The sequence below is a fragment of the Pygocentrus nattereri genome, chromosome 24 (assembly GCF_015220715.1).
Source record: "Pygocentrus nattereri isolate fPygNat1 chromosome 24, fPygNat1.pri, whole genome shotgun sequence".
Lineage (NCBI taxonomy): Eukaryota > Metazoa > Chordata > Actinopteri > Characiformes > Serrasalmidae > Pygocentrus > Pygocentrus nattereri.
In genome coordinates, this window is record NC_051234.1 from 18,562,490 (window position 1) to 18,586,825 (window position 24,336).

Below are 24,336 nucleotides of genomic sequence, written 5' to 3' on the forward strand. Positions count from 1 at the left end.
GTATATTTTCGTGAATGTATCACGTTTGTAGCAGAACTGGCACTTCTGGACATCATTATTAGACAAAATCCACTAACATACAGGCTATAACTCATAACATTCGCATACCTGTTTATATATTTTTTTATTTTACATCTTTGCTGAAACTTGCTAAAACTATCTATTTGTATTTTTAAAAAACAAACAAATAAAAAAAAGCATTTTAAAAGCAGAATTTGCTTTCAGAACCCCCCTCTGATGCAGCGAGAGTGGTACGATCCAGGAAACTGCGCTCATACTGAATGAAATCAGCTGACTGCTTTTATAGCCACCCGTTTTCCGGTGAGCCGCGCACAATGATTGGATAATAACATCGTCCATCGTGCTGGGATTGGCTTATACGAGTGTGATCCCGCCTCCTGTATCACGACTGGCTAGTAATTCATGAATTCACGAGCCAATCCTAACAGAGTAGGGCGTGGCTTGTCCGAATACAGGTGGAAAAGTAAAACGCTTTCCCTTCAAATCTCTAGGTGGAATAAACCACTGGAGCCGGTTTGCTCAACAGTGTCCGTAGCAGGTTTGCCGAAAGGAGACTGGGACTGACTTGCAGGGGGACTTAACGACCAAAATAAAGCTAGAAAAAAGCAAAAGAAAGACATGGCTTCTAACTTCAACGACATAGTGAAGCAGGGCTACGTTAGAATCCGGAGTAAGAAACTGGGGGTGAGTTACCTGTTTATATTTTTTTGCTTGCTTAGCTGGAGACCAAGTGCTCGCAACAGCTGCCGCAGTAGCATCTGGATTTAAAAAAGCCTTAATAGGTCTTAGAGGCATGGGCATCCTGCCGGGCATCCTGCTGGGCATCCTCAGTGCCAAAGAAAATGCCCTCAGCATAAGCTGCACAGGCAGGGGTTTCTTTTTATTCATTTTAATACTGTGCTTTTTTTTTGTTCTTTTTTTTAAAGACTCATAACACACACACACACACACACACACACACACACATATATATATATATATATATATATATATATATATATATATAAAAATGTGTGTGTGTGTGTGTGTGTGTATACATATACATACTTACATATATATATATATATATATACATACACACATACCAGTACCCTAAAACCAGTGAACAAATGGCAAACTATCTTCAGTCATATTTCAGTTGTGGTTGCCTGTTTTTCTGTCATTTTATGGTGCAAATAGGTGAGGCTGGCATGGCAAACACAGCAGAATGGACAGAAAACATGTTGTGAGCTTGGCTTTTGGTTTTATAGCACCCATGCAATAAAAAACGGTGCTCATAAGTCTACTCATAGAATTAAAGTCATATGTAACTGTGAGTTATTTTCATAATTTACTTTCATAATTTGTAGCAGAACTTTAAGTTCACTCTGTGGACTAAAATCTTTCTAAAATGTGCATCCAAGCAGAACTAGCTGCGTTTGAAATGACAAATCAGAACAGGAAGCCTGATCAATCTGATGCTGGATCTGTGACGGCAGGGATTCATTTTAGGAGCGTTTTACTTAAACAGACACTTTCTGACCTGTTTATTACTTTAGTTACTGATTGCACATTGAACCCTGGACTTTTTATTGGGTTCTGAATCTCAACACAGTATGTACTGTGAATTATTCAGTTACCACTATGTATTATTCAGCATCTACTATGAATTATTCAGCGTCTACTATAAATACTCAAGTAACAAATATGCATTAGTCAGGAACTACTGTGAATTATTAAGTTGCCACTATGATTTATTCAGCAACTGCTTCGAATTATTCAGTAACTACTATGAATTTATAATTTAGCAACTACTATGAATTGTAAAGTTACCAGTATGTATTATTCAGCAACTACAATGGATTATTCAGTAAGCACTATACATTCTTCAGTAAGAATTGATGAATCATTTAGGATCTACTATGATTTCTTCAGTATCATCTACAATAAATTATTACCATCATGAATGTTTTATCTGCTATGAGTTATTTAATATGTGAGTTATTCAGTAACTCTCAACTACTATGAAATATTCAGTTACCATTATACGTTACTTAGTGTTTACTTTGAATTATTCAGTATCTACTATAAATAATTTAGTGAGTCTCTACTATGATTTATTTAGTATACAATAAATGATTCCAAAACCACTATGAATTATTCAGGAACCAATGTGAATTGTTATCTACTATGAGTTATTTAATATATATTGTGAATTATTCAGTAACTATGAAAACATATGTAAGTTATGTTGGTGAGGGTTTGACGTTGGCCTATCCTTATGACAACTGAATATATTGTTGTAATTGTTATGCACCAAAGCTTAATGATGGTATCATTTTTCAATGTTTTACTGTTTATTTGTATGGGCACATACAGGACTTTACGGTTTAAAGGGGTTAAATAGTTCTGTGTCATTAAACAAGAATGTTTTGTTTTTTACTTTTTTTTCACAAGTGAGAAAAGTTAACCAATAATAGCTGATAGTAGTAGATAAATGCTGGGTAATAGATCAAACCTTCAGCAGCATCATCTCATCTATTTATCATCCACTCAGTCTGTTATGAATGAGCTGCTGCAGTTACACTGGCAGGTTACCGCAGGCTCTGGAGCTGAACTCAGCTGTCTGTGTGGTCGTATGTGAACTGGCTTCCTTGGCTGCTACCAATATTCACTCTGAAGAAAAGCTGTTGCACAACTTTGAACTATTCTATTCACATTTAATACAATAAAGCAGAGAAAGCTTAAATGAGGACGTGCTACTGCTGCTCTAATCCAGCGCTGGATCAGCTGCCAGAGGTATATACATAAGAGGAGAGAGCAGTCCTCTGATGGGGACAGTCCTGGCTCAGCCAATCATATAAGACCTTGTATGTTGTATGCCAATCATATCAGATGTAGGGGAGTGCCTCGGGAGTGCTGCTTTCTCTGCAAAGTTACGTTGGTTGGCAACTAAATAAATAAACATTAAACCTTATTCTGTATGTACATATACGAAGAGTTCGTTGGCCAAAATCAATAAAAAATGAGCTGACAGTCATGAGTTATTTTAACATATAGCACATTCTGAACCCTAAATACGGTTTGACTCAAAGGCAGTTTTTGTCCACTGTTGAGGCATAGCAAGGTTACATTTTATAGCAGCAACACTCAAACACCACTGCTGTATTAGAGCAAAACCCAATAAATCTGTTCAGCAAATCAGCATGTAGTATTCATAGAGTCAGGTGACACAACACTGCCAAACTTTTTTAGGCCGAATCTACGAAGTGCAGTACGTAGGTCTTTAAATAACTGCTACTGCATCTAAACAGAGCACAGTGTGTCTAACAAAGAACAACTTTAGATTCAGCCATGTGAGCCCAATTCTATACTGGACTTGGGAGTCAAAGACAAAATTTCATAACTTATTCAGTGCACTGTATGAGGAGCAGTAAGCCATTTGAGATTCAGCCTTTTTTTCAGCCTTTACCTTGGATTTTCCAAGGTATGATCTTATAGATGTTTAATATTGCCCATTGTTTATGTTGCAATTTTCAGCACTTAACCTGCTTGTTTTCTGTTAAAGAATGTTAAATATTGCACTTAAAAGAAACTTGTGTCCATTACTTGGCTTTGTTTAACATGAAATGGCCATTGGAGTTACCTGCTTTTCACAAAAAACTAAATTTAAATTCAATAAAGTTCAGTTTTGTAAGCTACCTGTGTTTTGTTTAGTTATTTTTGCTTAATCAAAATAACCCAACTGCAGTTTGATTGATATTACAATAAAAAATATGACTTATGAAAATTCATTAAAATATCTTCAAATATATACATATATGTGTAAGTAGTTACAGACTGAAGATCCCTACCTGTGATATGGATTTGTGAAAAAATTCTGGTCAGTATAGCTGACTGTAGAGTTTAACTTGTCACTTAGTTAACTAAATTAAGTAGTTCATTAATATTTATGTGAGGTAAGTAAATTGGGATTAGGCTATATTTACTAACGGTAACCAGCTGATGAGCCTACTATTTTAACCTAGCCTAAGCTGAATCTCAAATAGCTTCTTACTCCCTACGTAGTGCACTATATAAATCATGAAACAGTTTTTGCTCCCAAATAACACATTATATGTCTAATAGAAAGCCATTTTATATTCAGTCATAGGCTGTAAGGCTCCATATTTAACATTTATTGCGCTATTTGGGTGCAGAAGGCACAGTGTCAGGACTAATGTAACTTAGGGAGTAAGGAGCCATTTGACATTGAGCCCAAGTATAAATTAACTTATCGCGTTCTGTTTGTGCATTTGGCCAGAACTCAGTCGTGATGTTATTTGCTAATATCTATTGCTTAAATTTTTTTCTGTAGATGGATATATGAAATTAAGAGGAAGCAGCTCATGAGGTGAGAGGATTTAGCCAGTTCAAAGAAAAAAAAAGAGTGTTTTTAATCTTTTTAATTTTTTATGTCTTTAATTAAGCCCAGAGCTCTTGTAAATCTGGGTTTAATAAAACATAAGCTGTTACTAAACACAGGCAGGGGGAGAGAAAGAAACTGAAGGAGACTGACGGAGCTGGAGGAGCAGGTCTGATGAATTTTAATGGTCAGGCAGTAAGCAAGTGGGAGTTGTTTAAGTGTTCACTTAAAATGAATACTTTATTTATCTAAATGTTATTTCCTTATACTTAATGCTAAACCTTAATAAGCAACAGATATTTTGGGAGTATTTAAAAATGAAAAATTCTCCAGACCCCCTTACTCAAGGCACCCCTGTCTGTTAATTTGCAAGTGACACCCCTGTTGCGACCCCTGTTTTCTCTATCAAGAACTATGTAATTATTTAGATATTTTGAAAAAGTGGTGGAATTCCCCTTTAAGATGGCACAGTAGTATTGTTATTCCTGCCTATGCCCAGGGTAGTGCTACAAACTGACTATGCAAGATAAATATATGAGACGTTTTTGTGCTATTTTGCCATATGTTATCATTTTTTTCTCCTAGCATGTAGCATTCCTGCTAATATCTGTGGCCTCTATTTCACGACTGCATTAGCTCGCACATATTCAGTAAAGGTCACATCTGACAGAAACTGAGATGAAGAAGAGATGAGGAAAGAAATCTGTACATCAGTGTGATATTTAGAGCATTTTAGTTATATAATGACACATATGGTGAGCAGAAAAGGGTTCAGTGTCTGTATTGTAAATGACTGCTGACACTGCCTTTACTGTGATTAGTTGGAGAGAATAAATGCTCTTTTTCTGTTTTTTTTTTTTTCTATTTAAAATCCTGTCATGGTGCGTTTACATCTCAGCGCCCGTGACATTAACTGACCTTCTCACACAGACGTTACTGCCCTTTCAACCTGCTGTCCGTCCACCTCTGACATTTATTTACTTCACTCAGTTTTGTATTTAAAGTGTAATATAGTATGACCGCACTGATATCAAAAGTGCGTCATCGTGCATGTTGGTGCAAAAACTGGTTTACTGGATTAAAAATGAATAATGGAGTGATATTGTCCATGATATAGATTTTACAGTGTAGAGGAAATGGTTAAAATGGGTAAATCCAATAATATAGAACTAATGCTAAACATGAAACTATGAAACAACTTATAAACTCAGTAAAAAAAGTAAAAAGAAAAAAGCTCAATAAAAACTCAATAAAAAAATCTCATAAAATGCATATCATTGCTGTTGAAACAAAACCTTGTATGTCCAATATGATGAACTTTACAAGAGAAGGAAAAAAAATTACTTTTAATGTAAGTCAATGGAACCAGACTTTGGTACAAGTAATTTTGGGCCATTTCCTTTGGTCCATTCTTCATTAAAATTAACAAACAAAGTGAAGGGGAATGTGTATTTTCAAATGATGTCAGAAACTGAAAAATAACAAAAATGGAGATACAAGGTTTTGTTCCAAGAGGAGTGATATAAATCTTTAAATAAAGCAATAAAAAAATCTTTTTTTGTGAACAGCTGTTTTATTATCTTTTAACTAACAATAAAAAATCTTATAAATTGCATATACATTTTTAAAATGTGCTAAAAATTTTATTGAAACTAATAAACTCAAAGAAAAAATCTCATAAACCCATCAACAGGCACAACTTAATATAAACTAGTAACATTCATCATCATTCACCATATCATTTTCACAATTTTCCACACTTACAGCAAAGGTATACATTTTCAGTATGAAGTTACAGAGGTAATCTGAACTTTTTTCTTGGATGTTGTTTGGATCTGTCACTGTTTTCTCCTCTGTTTCGTACAAGTGTTGTCTCGGATTTACAGATCAATAATCACCTTCAGCAGCTTCAGCAGCGGGATTAGCTTTTAGCTTCCCTCTGATCTCTCTGTCTCTCGCTCTCTCCCTCTGTCTGCCCCCTCCCTGGCATGTCTCTTGTCTCTCGTTCTTTCAGATTTGCCTTCTTTATGTCTGGTTTTAAGAAGAGTAGAGTGAAGATGGTGAAGAGTAGTTTATTGTTGAACTTTTTCTCCTTGCAGATTGTTTTTTGTTGGTTTTTGACAATTTCTTTCAAAATAAAAGTTTGTAAATGGGTCCACTATTAAATTCCTCATCGTCAGCTATACCTTATCGCCAGTAGGGTTGTATGGCATCCATCTGATCCATACCTTAAAACGGTCTATTTTTAAGTTATGTAACAAAATACCTTAAAACTGTCTAGTTTTAATACTAGACAGTTTTAAGGTATGCAGCAAAAATATTACTGCAGTATACAGTATTACTGGAAAAAGAGTTATTTTAAAATCTAAATTAACAGTGCTGCTAACTACAACCCTAATTCCAATGAAGTTGGGATGTTGTGAAAAACATAAATAAGAACAGAATACAATGATTTGTAAATCCTTTTCAACCTATATTCAATTGAATACACTACAAAGACGAGATATTTAATGTTCAAACGGATAAACTTCATTGTTTTCTGCAAATATTCACTCATTTTGAATTTGATGCTTGCAACACGTCCCTGAAAAAGACGTTGCTTGGATGGCAGCATACGTTGCTCCAAAACCTGTATGTACCTTTCAGCATTAATGGTGCCTTCACAGATGTGCAAGTTACCCATGCCATGGGCACTAACACACCCCCATACCAACAGAGATGCTGGCTTTTGAACTTTGCAATCTTTGCAAACAATCTAGACAGTCCTTTTCCTCTTTGGCCTGGAGGACACGACGTCCATGATTTCCAAAAACAATTTGAAATGTGGGCTCGTCAGACCACAGGACACCTTTCTACTTTGCGTCAGTCCATCTCAGATGAGCTCGGGCCCAGAGAAGCCAGCGGCGTTTCTGGGTGTTGTTGATATATGGCTTTCACTTTGCATGGCAGAGTTTTAACTTGCACTTGTAGATGGAGCGACGAACTGTGTTCACTGACAACGGTTTTCTGAAATGTTCCTGAGCCCATGTGGTAATATCCATTACAGAATGATGTCGTTTTTTTAATGCAGTGCCGCCTGAGGGATCGAAGGTCATGGGCATTCAATCTTGGTTTTCTGATTTGCAGAGATTTTTTTTTGATGATATTATGGACTGTAGATGATGAAGTCCCTAAATTCCTTGCAATTGCACATTGAGAAACATTGTTCTTAAACTGTTGGACTATTTGCTCATGCAGTTGTTCACAAAGTGGTGAACCTCACCCCATCCTTGCTTGTGAATGACTGAGCCTTTCAGGGATGCTCCCTTTATACCCAATCATGACACTCACCTGTTTCCTATTAACCTGTTCACCTGTGGAATGTTCCAAACAGGTGTTTTTTGAGCATTCCTCAACTTTCCCAGTCTTTTGTTGCCCCTGTCCCAACTTCTTTGGAACATGTTGCAGGCATCAAATTCAAAATGAGTGATTATTTGCAAAAAACAATGAAGTTTATCCATTTGAACATTGAATATCTTGTCTTTGTAGTGTGTTCAATTGAATATAAGTTGAAAAGGATTTGTTAATCATTGTATTCTGTTTTTATTTATGTTTTACACAACGTGCCATTTATGTTTTACACAACTGTTCTTGATTACTGTTTTGCAAAACAGTAATCAAGAACAGTCCAGGTTGAAATGTGTTGACTAAAAACTAAAACTAAAACACAGTCCAGGTGTAATAATCCAAAAGAATCTTTCCACATTTCTACGTGTTTCGGCTAGAAGTAATCGTTGCAGGGTAACGATTACTTAGTTTGACTAAAGCAACACCACCAACAATGATGGCGAGTGGAGTGTTTACACCTTAGTCAAGTGTTTGAGCTTGAAACTTAAACAGCCTTATCTCATTTTCAGTAGTTCCTCAGCTGACAACGAGATGAGGAAAAATGGGGTTGTACAGTTAACATTATACTGAATGCAGTTTGTGCTTTAAAGTTGGTGCTGCAGCCACTTTCAGAGGAACAGTTTTCATTTTCTCCCTCAAAAACTGTCAGCATATGAGAGAGCGAGTGCTTGGCAAGGAGTAAATGTTTGTGTACTGGAACTGATGGATGTGAAAAGCGTGTACAGTGGTGATAGACCATGGCACTCCCCCAGCAGGTATATGTGTACGCGTTTAGGTTTTTGCCAACTAATTGTTACCAAACTGTTTAAATATCTCCAGCTCACATGGCTAATTCAGCATTTTGGTTATAGTTATTTTGACTACCCACCAATTTATCACTGTGTAGACATATTATACTATGTATTATTATACTCTGATAACTGTAAAGGAATTTTTCCACAAAAATATCCTTTATTCAGTTTGGACTCCCACCTTGTTGTGTTAATGTTTTGTAACAATTCTGGACACATCCTTGAATTGCAATCTTGGCAGTATTTCTGAAGATAATAACTGTCTGTAAGGCATTAGTGGAACTTCTTTTACTTCCATTTATTTTGAAAAGGGCTTATTGCTTGGCACAATATAGCTGTTCAAAAGACCTCTAAGAATTCAGCTGAGAGTGACCTCTGGAGGCCAGGCAGGGAATCCCCAGGGGCTGATATGGCAATAAGGTAAAAAATTAGTTTAACCTGCAGTGGGCTGGTAATATATTGATAATCCCTATTTTTAAAGCAGGCAGTATTGTGCTAATTACAGTATGTTAAATAACAGGCCTAACACTCGGCCGCCCAGTTTTGATCGGTGACATTGGATTCCATGAAAGGCGGTGAATAAGAGATGCTTAGATGAGAATGAAGGGTGTATTGGCTGTACAGATTCTCATTTCAGTGCTGCAAGTGTTCATTTTTTCAACAACTGCCCATTGCTTTGTATTATAAGCAGAGGAGGCATAAGTACACGTTTCTTACTCAGCTCATCCGCTACTTCTCTTTTCATTATTCTCCTGTGTTCTTGGTAGCTGTGGAAGCAGCCAGTCACAGATGATCTACAGAACTGTGCAGACATATCTCAAGGGATCACCTGCCCACCCCCGTTCTGGTTCACATCCTGTTGGATTTCAATTTGCGAGCGCTTAGGTGCTTGATGACGCACCTGAATACAATGTCTGGTTTAAAAAATATACATATAGATAAAAAGTAACAAGCCTGGTTTGAAAATATAGTGAGTAGAAAATACAGAATTTTCTTCTGGAATGTAGTGAATAAAATGAAAAACTATTAAATGAGAGTAATCTTCAAGTAAAGCACATCTTAGAGCCAGGGACGTGGGAAGTGTAGATTTCATGGTTGGTTGATTTTGGTTTTTGCATGACATCACCGTTCACATCACACATATGCTGTTTAAAATTTAGTACCCCCAACACAAAACACCTTCCTGCATCTCTGATTAGGGCTGTCACGATCATGAAATTTTAAGTGCTGATTAAGTGATGTATAAATAATTGTGATTAACAATTTCATTTTGTTTTCTTGTTCGTTATTTGCAAGTATTTAAATACAAGCCTAAACTGACCAAACCATACTTGCTAGCTGTGTTTATTTAGTAGTTAACACTGGATGTACTGTTGAATCAGCATACATGCTAAACACATTAGAATTAGTTACCTAGCTAACAAATAAGCAAGTATCACTCTGTGTTGTCATTTAAACATCTAAGCACCAAGTTGGAAAGTTTTTTTTTCTTTTAAGCCTCATAATGTCTCAATAAATGCATTTTCTGTTTCCATTTATTAACATTTATTTCTCTCATCCCATCAAACCTAATGCACATTGTGATTGTAGTAGCATGATATAACTCTGAAACCTAATGAGTGTGAAATAAAATGTTTGTAATCAGCTTAAAATGAATTGTGATTAGGCAGTTATGCAGTAACTGTGACAGGCCGAGTATATCATCATCATCATCATCATCATTAACCGCTTAGTTCAGATAAGGAGAACAGAGAATCCCAGAAGACCCTGTCCCCCGCAACTTCCTCCAGCTCATTCCTGGGGACCCTAAGCCGGAGACATAATCCCTCCAGCAGGTCCTAGGACGACACCGGGGTCTTGTCCTGGTAGGCTGTGTCTGGTACACCCCCAAGGGAAGACGTCCAGGGAGCATCCGGATCAGATGCCCGAAGCACTTCAGCTGGCTCCTCTCAATGCGGCCCTTCCTAGATCGGGGCCTTGCCGTGGCGGAAGGGTTTGTGTGAATCTTCAGAGCTAAGTCGTCGGGAGCACTATGCTCCTGGTTGGGTCCCCCTGGGCGAACAGGTCTGGAGTGAAGTCAAGTCAAGTCAAATTTATTTGTATATCGCTTTTTACAACTGATGTCACAAAGCAGCTTCACAGAATTCCAGTAAAGACAAAGTTTTAACATGAATGTTAAAAAACCCCAGGTGAACAAACCAGGGGCAATAGTGGCAAGGAAAAATTCCCTCAGAGCTGAGGAAGAAACCTTGGGAGGAACCAAGGCTCGCAAGGGGGGACCTTTCCTCCTCTGGTCAAGCTACGTACAAAGTTATTATACTACTATATATTATATTAATAGTAGTAGTATTAGTAGTAGTAGTAGGAGTAGCTAGGAGTCCATGAGAAACTTCAGTGTGCTGTGGGCAGCTAGTCCAAGGCAGGTGGCAGTAGCTGGGGTGTGGGCAGCTGGTCTGAAGCGGGAAGAAGGAGAGCTCGACAGTCAGTCGTCCTTCAGTGTACGGCCGGACAGGTGGGTGGTCATATACTTGGAAAAAGGCAGGGAGATGGAATTAGTTTTGTTCTGTTTTGGTGTCTGTAAAACAAAGAATGTGAACATTTCCAGAGTGTGACTAATGACTCCGGGCAGATCTGACTATAACAGCTTAACTAAAATGAGAGAACCAGAAGAACACACAGACACAGGAGCACTCTGAAACAGTTTGGCATCCCTCCGCTCCACCGTCCACAAACCTGAGTGACCGCGTACGAGCGGTGGGACGACAGCACCAGCGTCTCAGTTTACTATAATTCCCTGTGTCCATGGACCCCTAGATCTGCCAACCTTTATCTGTGAAGTGAAGACCCAGACTAACTCCAAAAACTCTCCTTGAAAAACAAACACAGATGACCATGTACCCTGCCTGGGAGAGGGTCACCGGGACCTACCTCTGGAGCCAAGCCTGTGGGTAGCATCCCTTGGTGAGCGCCTGGTGGCCGGGCAGCCCAATAACCCGGCTGGGCTCAGCCCGAAGAGGCAACGTGAGGAGACTGTGTGGGCCCACCACCCGCAAGGTCCAGCATGGAGGAGCGGTGCAGTGCCCTATAGGCAGTTGGAGATGGCGGGAAGGCCCTTGGTGGCCTAGGCCCCTGCGGCAGAAACTGGCAGAGTACAGATACCTGAAAATTTACTTGAGTACAGTAGCAAAGTACTTATTCTTTGTTAATTTCCACCCTTGATTATAAGTGAGTTTCAAAATAGTGGTGGGCAATATGGCAAAAATATATCACTTCAAGACATTTTTACAATACATGATATGCATCGCAATATTTAGTTTTTCTAAAATGTAATATCTTAGAACAGATACAATAGCAGCTGTAGTGCCACATATAATAATAATAATAATAGCAATAATAATAGCAATAACAATAATAATAAACTTACAACTTTAATGATTTTTATTCCAGATTTTAAAAACTAAACTGAGTGAAACAGGCCTGTCTATGCTCACTTTGTAAAGAAACGTGGTCAGTGTTCTTTAAGTATTAACTATATCTGCAATATTCTCAGAAAAGTATATTGTGACATGATTTATCAAGATAACGGTGAAATGGTATCATATTGCCCACCCTTATTTCAAAATAACAGGGGTTCCATTCTTCTCTAAGTTCAGAACACCTAAAATATTGTCCTTAAAATCAACTGCTACAGATGCAGCAGACAGACACCAGGCTGAAAATGCTGTAGTTTTTCTTAAACCTGAACTCAGCACATTTTAACACATTCAGATCGACATGAGTTCTGTGAGTCCACAGAGACTAAACTCGGCTTACCCACGAGAAGACAAGTTAAGCCCTGCTTGCTTCTTAACACTTCTGATGGAAGTGTAATCTTATTTGTGCCGTTGTTGCTGGCCTGTACTTGACCCACATTCGGCATGTTTTATCACTGCGCTGTAAAAGCAGATGCTATACATTCAGCCACAGATTAATGCAGAGCAGAGATTTACCCTCTTCCATCTATAAAATAAAAATGTCAGCGTGAGTAACAAAGCCTGCGGTGAGATGATGTAGTCCCATTTAATGCTTATTAGTGGAGAATATGTTGTGTTCCGTAATGCGTCTACCGTTATGCTGTCACCATCAGAGGCATGCGATTGGAGAGTAATGTAAGTATTGAACTCTTTTGTGAGTTTTAATGATTGTAGTGCTGATTGTTAAGGTGCCCAAGAGAGAAAATAAATAATGCAAGAGGATCTTGCACTTGGAGAGTTGAAAGAATGAAAAATGATTTTGATTAGGAAAAAGGCTGTATGTGCTTGTCTTTTGGTGTCCACAAGTTACAGCATTTGTTCTGAAATGAAGAGTATTAATAGTGATTTTGGCCCTCTTTGCTGCAGTAACACATCTACTCTTCTGGCAAGGCTTCACGCTAGATGTTGGAACATTACTGTGAGGATTTGATTGCTTTCACCCACAAGTGAGGTCAGGTACCGTTGTTGTATAGTTGGTTCTGGATCAGAAATGCCACTCCAACTCATGCCAATGGTAATGGAAGGAGCTCTATCATTCCAGAGAATATAATTCCACTGCTCCACAGCCCTGTGCTGGGAGGCTTTATACCCCAGGCATGACCTTAGTCTTCAGCTGCTCCAGAGGGTCCCATTCTACTGGTCAATGCTTTTCTACTGAGTATATTGCGATGTTAGTGTGACCATTTCCAAACCTCTCCTTAACAAAGTCCAGTATAAGGCCCAATTCCTTTTCACCCCTTGCTCCTACCACTTAGCCCTCTGTTTTGCGTGTTTGTATCTACGGTAAGGGTGTCCTAATTTTTGTTGAGCTAGAGGGGTAGAGCGAAATGTTAGGGCTACATGGCCCTCCAAATGGAGGTTTTTCAGAGGCACACTCAAAACGGAGTGTTATGTGAAAAAAAGGAAAATCCGGCAAGATGGCTGCTCAAGCGAGACCCACAAATGTAAGTATTTTCTGTAAAAATTACGATAACTGGTGTATTATCTTAGTTAATGTTGTTTCAATGTGTTATTGGTCATTTTCTTCATAACAAGCACAAAAATCGCTAATAGCATGCTAATGTCTCAGTAGTTAGCTAGCTAACTTTCCCGTTCCACCTTAAATAGTCCAGCAGGATTGACGCCTGAAACGCCAGAATGTAACTGCTGCACCATTTAAGGTAGAACTGGAAATTTTCGAACAAGAAACTGACAAATAGATAACTTCAGCTTCACATCACCAAAGAATTAGTGGTGGGTGATAGTAAATAATTGCCCCCCTCTTTGAAAGCGTATGATGCCTTAAATGTAAATAAAGCCCAGCAGTGAGGAGCTGAACATTTCCCTCCTCTGCTATCACTGAAGTAGCTCTAGTAGCCTGTTAATGAAGTAATGTTTTTATTTATTTATTTATTTTTTTTTATTTGAGGATTGTCCCATTTTGTAGGGCAAGATTTCAACCACTACAAGAGATTACAAGGGGTTAGGGTCACACTCAAAAACAAGGGGTAGGGGTAAAAAGAAGAAATGGGATTGGGCCTTCCAACTTGTTTCTCTAATTACTCCTTCCTTTAAAGGGAAATGACACCAATTTTTCAATATTTCTATGTAATGTCATTCAGAGTGATTTGGTGTGAAATGTTGAATGACTTTTTACATTGTAATTATGCAGAAATTTAGAAAAATCTGTGGATTTTCCCTTTAAATTAAATTAGGTTTGTGGGACCTGGATCTCAAACCTAAAACCTTTTTTTTTAGAAAAAATGGCTGCTTTTACTTTTTAAAACCTTCTGACTTTTGCATACATTTATTTTTTACTGGCCAGGAGACCCATCTCTCATTGTGGCGCCAGCGCTTTGGACGCCTAGGCTGCCTTATAGCAGCTGTTGTTGTTAAATGTGATTGACATTCTATAATCCAATCGCTGATGTTTCTGCCCATTAGGAACAACTGGATTAGAATGTGGAAAAAAGAATTCAGTCTTACCTTCACTTTTATAAATAAATCACTGTTCAGCTGCTCATACATCACTGAGACCAGACCCTCTCAATCATTAAGGAGCTCTGCCCGAATATTCTTAAGTTTTTAAAGGGAAAAGAGAGAGAGCAATAGGGAGAGAGACAGAAAGGGAAGAGAGAGAGTGAGGGAGAGAGAGAGAAACACAAAGAAAGAAAAAGAGAGAGAGAGATGCTAAAATTACAGCCTCCTTTAGGTAAAGACACACCTGGCTCTTTTTTATTGTATTGAAGTTATGAAGGACAGTTTTTTTTTTATACTAAATTTGTTTTTCTTTAACCAGCGATGTCACACGATAAGCAGGGGTCCTCACAAAACTGCTGAAAGAGAGAGAATTTGACAGGCCTGAAATTGAAGTCCAGTCCAAAGAAATTCTCAAAGACTGGTACAGAGAGAGTAAGAGAAAGATGAAGAAAGAGAAAGACTCCTGTACGAAGGACATGAGAACAAATGCAGACTCCATGAGGGAGATGAAGAATGATGGTTATGAAAGAGAAACACCTCAGAGAGAAGATGATGGAGGAGAAGAACCAAAGGATGGAGGATGAGAGTCGAAAGAAAGATAAGAAAATCAGCAGCAAGGAACAAAAGATGCTGGAGGAGAGATTGAAGGAGAGAGAAAAAGAGAGAGAAAGGAGGTGAGAGAATGCAGGAGGAGGCTGCAGATGAAGTGAGATAGAGAGAGAGGAGATGAAGGAATACAGGGAGAAGATGGAGAGAGAAAGAGTGGAAGAGAGAAAGGAGAAGGCTAAATATGTTAAAATAGAGGAGAAAAAGAACTAGAGAAGGAGATGATGGAGAAGAGGAAACAGATGGAGGAAGAGAGGATGAAAGAGAAGAAATGAATGTAGCAGTACATGCAGGAGGAGGAGGCTGACAAGCTGGAGCTGAGGAGAATGATTTGGTGCATGAGGACCGAGAGAAACAAGGATAAAAAAACAACTATATATCCACCAAGAGAGTCTGGAAGTGTGGATGAGGGAGATGGAGGAGAGAGGTGAATGAAAAGCTGTAGATACAGAAAGAGAAGATAGAGAGTGAATTCAAAGAGAGAGAGCAGGCGAGAATGTGAGAGTGGGAGAGAGAGAGAAAGAGTTGATAAGGATGGAGAGTCAGATAGAGTTGGAGAAGATCAGAATGGAGGTAGAGAAAGGAAGGAGGACGAAGGAGGAACATGAGAAAGAGCAACAGAAGCTGGAGAGAAGAAAGAGATAACACCAACTGCAGGTACAGGCAAAGTTTGTAAAGGTGTTTACTGAAGTGGAGGCATAAGCTAAGGAATTGTGGAGACGAATGTTGGTGGGATGGAAGGAGAGAACCTTTGAGGAACAGAGGAAAAGAGAGAGGAGGATCAAAGAGGACAGAGAGAGCCTTGAAAGTGTGAACCTCAGAGCAAGAGAAGACCAGCAGAGCCAGAGCAGAAGCTCCATGGTAGCATGCAGTGGAAAAGAGAAGAAAGAGAAGAAAATGTGGAAGAGCATGTTCAGAAGATGGTGGAAGAAGTGAGACGTATGAGGAGAGAGGTAGAGGGAGTGAGAGCAAGAAATAATCATTATTATTGTGATTATAATTAGAATTTTAGACAATTTAATTGTACTTTCTTATGGCATGACATTCAAACACAACACCACTAAAGAAAGATTTCATTTATTTAATTGTATTCTGAGATGTTGCTCTGTGGTTGCTATCATATCTCAGCTGGTTGCTAGGATGTTGCTAGTGGTTACTATGGTTCCCCACATGGTTAATAAGGTGTTGCTAACAGACTTGTATCAACATAAGTTGGGTGGACAAATTTTTGCTCCCCATTCTTTGCTTATTGGGAAGATATTTGTCTTTTAGGATGAAAACCATACATTAAAAAGCTGTATGTAACCCCAACCTTCCCGATCAGAACAAATATTCTGGAGTTGGAATGGTGTTGATATCTTATAAACAGTCGGATGAGTTAGCGAACAAAAATCTGACAGAAAAATAATAATAAGAAGAACATTAAATCCTTTAGAATTGCACAGTGTAAAGTGGAGCGAGGAGGCGGATGCACGTGCTGAGATAAGCGACTTTTATCATGGGCAAATCCAGGGTCATGTTCAAAAACGGTCCAGGATCATAGAGCCAACATGGATAGACATGGTAGAACGATATACAGACATGACGACAAACAATAAACAGGTTCAAACGGTTCAAACAGATCAAACAAACAGCACGATCAAAGATCAGCACAATCGAACAAAGCAAACACCAATACAGCAAACAAAGATACAAACAAAGACCAGGTGCAAACACAGTGCTTAAATACAACAGGGATAATGAGGGACAGGTGGAAAACAGGTGGAAACAACCAGGGGAGGAATAACTAAACAAGGGGCAGGACTAGAAAACCAAAACAAATGCACATGGAAGATCAAAACAAAGGAGCACATGGAGTAGTGGGAGGAGCCAACCGTGACACACAGTGGATCCATTCTAACTGGTTTCTCAGCAGTACAGAAACACTAAAAAACATTGTGCTTTATAATCCAATAAAATCAGAAATAAATCAAATATCTAACCCCCTATCCATCACAATGCCTTAGCTCCAAGTTAACATGCTAACCGCAAACTAACACCCTAGTTCTGAGCTAACATGCTAACCACGATCTAACGCCCTAGCTCATAGCTAACGTGTGTACTGCAGACAAAACCAGAGAACTTGAAGTGAATAAAACCGTAGTTTTTAAAACTTGTAGTGAATAAAAACTCATAAAGCGTCTCTGACAAAATCCCTGGCACCTGCAAAACGTAGACCGTGTAACACCCTTGCTCCGAGTTAACGTGCTAACCGCAAACTAATGTTAGCACCAATCTAACGTGCTAACCACGAGCAGTTTGATTTACTGCAGCCTGTTGAGTTTGTTATTTGATGGTTGTGAGCTTTGAATGGAGTGTGTTCTCTTGAATGGCTGTGCTATGCTGTTACGTCCTTACTAATGTTTTGTACTGACAACATATAGCAATATATTTATTTTTCATAGAGGCAGTCACTGAATGTGCAGGTAGAAGTTACTGAATTTCATTGTTTGGGATTTAGGTATGGGGCCTAAATGGGACTTTAGATAAAGTTGGCACTAAAGGTAAGTTAAACTCTTAAGTATGTATAACCTGCCTCTGAGATTTTACATTTAGAATTTACTTGAAATCACTGCATGACATTTATAAGACAAAACCATGTGGAGTTGCTGAGCAATCTCATGCTTATGTAGTTTCTTCATGTGACACTGTTTTCTGTAAACATGGACTAAAGTATCTCACCTTAATCAGCAGTAGCAGCATCATGGAGACTGAATTTCCGTACCTTTTTATAGATTTAAGGCACTAATGTACAAGGTCTCCCCCAGATTATTCCAGATCTGTCCTGCTTCCCGGCACTGAGGACATATCAGAAGGATTGAAGGTGAAATTGCATGCTTTTGTATAATAAATAGGCCATGCTGTGATATAATATGGACACACTTGAGATTTACATGGAAAAAATCCAACTGCAGATGAATCTATCATAACTCCATTTACTCAGCCTTTTATCCCCTCATCATTCGTCAGATATTAATCATCAACCAATCCCCTGGACTCTATTCCCCCTCTTCTTTCTCTCTCCCTCTCTCTATCTCTTTTACTCTGTCTCTGTCTCTCATGTCTCTTTCTTTCTCTTTCTCTTCTATCTCTCTTTTCTCTTTCTTTCTCTCTTTCTCTCCTTATTTCTCTCTTCCTACTCTCAATCTCACTTCTCATTTTTTTCTCTCTTCTTTCGCTCTCCTCTCTCTTTCTCTCTGTTTCCACCATCTCTCTCTCCTCTCTCTCTTCTGTTTCTCTCTATGTATTTTTCTCTCTCACTTTCTTTCTATGTTTTCTACATCTCACTTTTATTCATTCTTTCTCTCAGGCATGCCTCTCATCTCTTTTCTCTCTATAATTTTTCTCATCACCCTCTCTCTCTCTCTCTCTCTCTCTCTGTGTCTCTGACAAGTCACTCATGTTCTATTTTATGCTCATGTTTTATTTTATACTCCAGGCTAAAGAGATTTTTTCTTATTTTTAGTCACTGAATCCAGCTTCACCGCCAGCAGCAGTTTAACCTCACCTGTTTAGCCTTTCCCATTCAGACAGATGTTATAAAAGGTGTTTCAGCCAGTCAGAACAGAGCTCATTTACATATGTCATAAAGACACAGTAACAACAACAGCCTGTTTAATTCTAAAAGATATGGGCTGTTTTTGGTACATAAAATCACGTAAATGTTTGGAGGAAATAAATAGATATTTAAGAAATGTAATGTAAAGTGGCTCTAGGGCTGCTGAGTATATATGACGGACACATTGACTACATCTTACACACTGAACAACTGCATGAATAACCAAAAGACCCAATTATAGACATCATTGTCATTGTCATAGTCATTTTATTAAAATAATGAAAATAACGGTAATAGCTCCACTTTTTTGAGGCAGTCTCTACTGTTTGATATGATTACCCATTTATTTCCTGTAAGTTTCCCCACAGAGGACTCGCAGATCTAAATCACTGTTTTCAGGTACTATGATTATATTTTCTTACGATGTCGCCCACGCTTTAATTTGCACCGTGTTGAACTGTATGTAGAATGCTGTTAATATTGTTTTTTTTGCATTTGCTAAAGTGAAATGTGTTCAGTAATGTGGTGTAGATTAGTGAGAGTGTGTGTGTGTGTGTGGGAGTTCTCCAGCTCTGCTGTAATTGGAGTGTGTTCACTAAGCACCTGATCCCTCAGTAAGTTATGCAAACAGCTTTTCTCCAAATCCATAATGCTGTCAGTAAGGCTCGGATTTGAGGGCGCTCTCCGACGCCATGCTCACGCTCAATAGAAGCCTAAACCAGCTGCAGAAATGTTGTCCAACCATTTAAAACACATCATTTACACGTGGCAAGGGGCTTTGTGCCTCTTCGAGGAGTTCACAAGCATTCGGCAGCTTTTTTACATTCACAGCCCACACGGAAACTTAACATAAAAATTCTAATTCCCCTTTGATTTCTCACTGCACATTTTATGGAGCATTCTGCAGTGTAAAAAAATGTGGGCCTTTTTTAATGCAGAAGATCATAGTTTGTCATTTTGCAATAATGTAAAGGGCCAATATCATGATAAACTGAATTAAACTGAATATTCTGAAATAAAATGTGCTGATGTAAAAAAACACCTAATACTGCTTCTTGTTAATTAGGTTAATCTTATTGTTGTGGACACAATATATAAATACAATGCAGTACTGTGAAAAAGTAATTGCCCCTCACCTGATTTTCTATTTTTGCTAATTTATTCAACTTACATAAGATGATCCAACTAATTTTAATATAAGACGAAGACAATACGAGTAAACACAAAATGCAGCTTTTATATGATCTTTCTGTTAATTGAAGATAAAGATTTATTTAAAACCTATATAACCCAAAAACTAATTTCCCCCCTACACCTAATAATTGATTGTCCCACCCTTGGCAGTAAAAACTACAATCAAACATTTGTTATAACTTGCAATAAGTCTTTTACATCACCCTGGAGGATTGTTGGCTCACTCTCCTGTGTTGAATTGTTTTAATTCAACTCTGTTGGACGATTTTCCAGCATGAACTGCCATTTAAGGTCTTGCCTCAGCATCGGAATGGGATTCAAGTCAGGACTCTGACTCAGCCAAAATATAAATTTTGTTTCTTTTGAGCCATTCAGAGGTGGGCTTGTTTGCCTCAGATTCATTTCCTGCTGTGTAACCCAACTGCACTTGAGCTTTACATCATGAACTGACAGGTGGATATTCTCCTTCAGGATTCTCTGATAGAAAGCAGAATTCATTGTTTCATCAATTATGGCAAATCATCCAGAGCTTGCAGAAACAAAGTAGCCACAGGCCATCACACTACCACCACAATGTTTGACGGTTGGTATGATGCTCTTATGGTGGATTGCGGTGTTAATTTTATGCCAGATGTAACAGGACTCATGTTTTCCAAAAAGTTCCACCTTTTACTCATCACTCTACAAAATATTATCCTAAACATCTTGGGGGTCATCTAGATGTTTTTTGGAAAATTGAGACAAGTCTTTTATGTTCTTTTTGGTCATCAGTGGTTTGCACTGTGCGACTCTCCCGTGAATGCCATTTTTGCCCAGTGGAATCGTGTACATTCACCTTAATTGACCACTTTTGACCAGAGGAGGTTAGGTCCCCCCCTTGTAAGCCTTGGTTCCTCCCAAGGTTTCTTCCTCAGCTCTGAGGGAGTTTTTCTTTGTCACTGTCACCCCTGGCTTGCTCTCCTGGAGGTTTTGTCACGATTGGCCCCTCTCAGTCATCCACGTGCATTTGTTGTGTTTTTACCTCCTGGTCCTGCCCCCTTGTTTTCAGACCCCGCCCCTAATAGCATCCACCTGTATTTTCCACCTATGTCCTGTTATCTGTCATTATCCCTGTTTGTATTTAAGCCCTGTGTTTGCCCCTTGTGTTTGCTGGTCTTTGTTTGATTTGTTTACAGTGTTGGGTATTGTTTGGTGTGTTTCTCCATTGTGTTTATCCTGTGTTCCTCGTTATGTCTGTTCCCCACTCTATCTGTGTTGGCTCCCTGAACCTGGACTGTCTCAACCCTGATTATGGATTTGCCCTCAATTGATTTTGCTTTTCTCCGCATGCGCGTCCGCCTCCTCATCGCTCCACGTTACAGTAAGCTGCTGTAAAGGACGCAGCAAGAAAGCGAGATTCTGGTATGTGGTTATTCCTTCGGGACAAAACTCACAGTTACCAGTGTCCCAACGCCACCAATCCAGAGACAGCAAATCTCCTGGCGCTGAGGGTACACGAGCTTCTCATCGTTCCCGTAAAAAGGCAAAGGACCGCCCCGTTTTGTATTTAAACGATGAGAGCTCAGGTAAGCGCCTTGGGTCTGCCCGCCTTGAGCAACACTGCAGGGAGGAGCGACCTGTGGCGCAAGACAAGGCTAGACGGAAGGAACATGCAGAAAACCCTTTATACAGTACTCGGCTTGCTCTCAAGCGCCACTGTGAGCTTCCCATAGCTCAAGTGTGCTTTGGGAGTGGCCGAGTGGGTTCTGTTTCTGTTTGTTCCTCCAGGTTGGTGCAACAGTCTGTTCCTGGCGTTGTGCCGCCGCCAGTCGCCGTGCCTCCGGACCCGCCACCTGTCGCCGCGCCTCTGAACCCGCTGCCTGCCTCTGTGGACGTCGCTGCAGGTCCGCCTGGCTCTGTGGACGTCGCAGCCCCTTTGTTCCCCGTGGGCCTTTTGTTCCGTCTGTGTCTGTTGCTCCCCGTGGGCCCCCTGTTCCGTCTGTGTCTGCTTCTGTGTCCCGTTTTTTCGGTTCCTTCGTTTTGCCCTCCTCTGTTCCTGGTGTTGTCTTGTAGCCTACTGTTGTGTCTGTGCCCGTTCCCGTTCCTGTTGTGATTCCTCTTCCTGTGTCTCTTTCTGTTTCTGTCCTGGTGTCTGTTTGTGTGTCTGTTCCGGTGCCTCTGTCTGTTCTTGTTCCTGTTTCCCTATCTTTTGTGTGGTCTGTCTTGAGTTCTTGTTTTCCTCGTCCTGTTGTTCCTTCTGTCATCCCTCCCGGCCCTTGTTTCTTCCTCCGTCTGTTTGTGTTTTGTCTGTTCCTGTGTCTGGTACTATGTCTTCTGTTTCCTCTTCTGTATCTGTGCCTGTGCCTTTGGCTTCTGTTCTGCATTTTCTTGTCTCTGCTCTGGTGTCTGTTCCTGTTCCTGCTTCTGTTCCTGTTCCTGCTTCTGTTCCTGCTTCTGTTCCTGTTTCTGTTCCTGTTTCTGTGCCTGTTCCTGTGCCTGTTCCATCGTCTGTTCCTTGTGTCCCATGTCCTGTCCCTGCTCTTTTCACCCCGGCTCCTGTTCCGGTTTAGTTCTGTCCTTGGTGTCTGTGTTTGTTATTTGGCGCGCTTTGGTGCTGTGCACCTTAGTGTCACAATTGGCCCCTCCCAGTCATCCACGTACATTTGTTGTGTCCCCCCCTTGTAAGCTTTGGTTTCCTCTCAAGGTTTCTTCCTCAGCTCTGAGGGAGTTTTTCTTTGTCACTGTCACCCCTGGCTTGCTCACCTGGGGGTTTTGTCACGATTGGTCCCTCTCAGTCATCCACGTGCATTTGTTGCGTTTACCTCCTGGTCCTGCCCCCTTGTTTTGAGACCCCGCCCCTGATAGTAACCACCTATGTTTTCCACCTGTGTCCTGTTATCTGGCATTATCCCTGTTTGTATTTAAGCCCTGTGTTTTTGCTGGTCTTCGTTTGATTTGTTTACAGTGTTGGATATTATTTGGTGTGTTTCTCCGTTGTGTTTATCCTGTGTTCCTCATTATGTGTTTATCCCCTATTCCTCGCTCTATCTGTGTTGGCTCCCTGAACCTGGACTGTCTCGAGCCTGATTATGGATTTGCCCTCAATAAATCCTGCTTTTCACCGCACATGCGTCCGCCTCCTCATCACTCTGTGTTACAGATTTTTACATTCCAATTAAAACTTTGTCTTTATTGGAATTCTGTGAAGCTGCTTTGTGACATCAGTTGCAAATTACAAATTTACATGAGTTACAAATACATTTGATTTAATTTGATTTAACTGAGACAAGTGAGGCCTTTCTTTAGATGTGAGTCTGGGTTCTTTGTAACCTCCTGGATGAGTCGTTGGTGCACTTTTGGTGAAACTTTGGAAGGCTAGACACTCTTGGGCTTCCAAGTTCTCTCCATTTGTGCATAATGGCTTTCATTGTAGTTCGCTGGGGTGCCAGAGCCTTAGCAATGGCTTTGTAACCCATTCAAGACTGGTAGATTTAAGTGATTCAGTGACAGTTTGGCATCTGTATTTTATCTGTGACATCTATTTTTATATCTATTTTAGATGTGGCATTGTGTGTTGTTTTTGAGACCTTCTAGCCTGCTTTGCCTTGCCAGACAGGTTCTGTTTAAATGATATTTAGGTTCAGCAGGTCTGCAGTAATCATGCCTGGGTGTGGATAGTGAAATTAACCCTGTAGTTAATTGAATTTGATTAACTAGTTGATTTAGTGGCAATGTAGGGCTAGGTAGGGCTAAACTTACTTGAATTATCTTTGCCTAATATTAAAAGGAGATGATCTGAAACATTCAAGTGTGACAAACAAGCAAAAATAGAAGAAATTGGGAAGGGGCAAATACTTTTTCACAGCAGTGTTTCACAGCCCAGTAAATGCCGTTTCCTTTAATAAATGATTGCTTACTACACAGCTTTAGCAAAAATAGGCATTTCACTTTATGGCAATCACTTAATGTTCGACTCAGAGAAACTTGCTGCACAAAAGGTAACAACCAAGCGAAAGCTAACCTAGGTTGCATAACCACCTTGCATACCATGGTAACAGCCTAGCATCACCTTAGCAGCCATCTGGGATTCCATAGCAGTGGCATAGCAACACCTTAGCAAACACCTAGAATTTCACAACAGCTTTGCAAAGCCAACTCAAAGTTTGTGAATTTCTCGTTTACTCTGTGTTCCCTTGGACTTTAAAGGGCCTGTATGATAAAACAGTGAGTATAAAAAGTTTCAAAACAATCCATTTACTCCCCATTTCATAGATGGAAATTAAGCTGTAAAAACAGCTAACTTTGAACTCATTGTTTTTGTGATGTAACGAAAACCAACATTTTTACATCTGTTAAGCCCTGTCCATTCATGCTGAAGGAGTGCTTCAGACCAGACTGCTTTTT

The 24,336-nt window shown here is 39.6% G+C and overlaps 1 protein-coding gene across 2 annotated transcripts in view; it reads left to right on the forward strand.

Annotated features, from left to right (window-relative positions):
- The first annotated feature begins 545 nt into the window (after nucleotides 1-545).
- The window catches only part of dok6 (docking protein 6), a 115,648-nt gene continuing 91,857 nt past the window's right edge, over nucleotides 546-24,336 (forward strand). For both annotated transcript variants that reach the window (XM_017696140.2, XM_037533848.1), the window contains exon 1: nucleotides 546-705. In XM_017696140.2, the coding sequence (XP_017551629.1) occupies nucleotides 640-705 (66 nt within the window). In that variant the 5' untranslated portion in view covers nucleotides 546-639. The remainder of the gene's footprint in view (nucleotides 706-24,336) is intronic.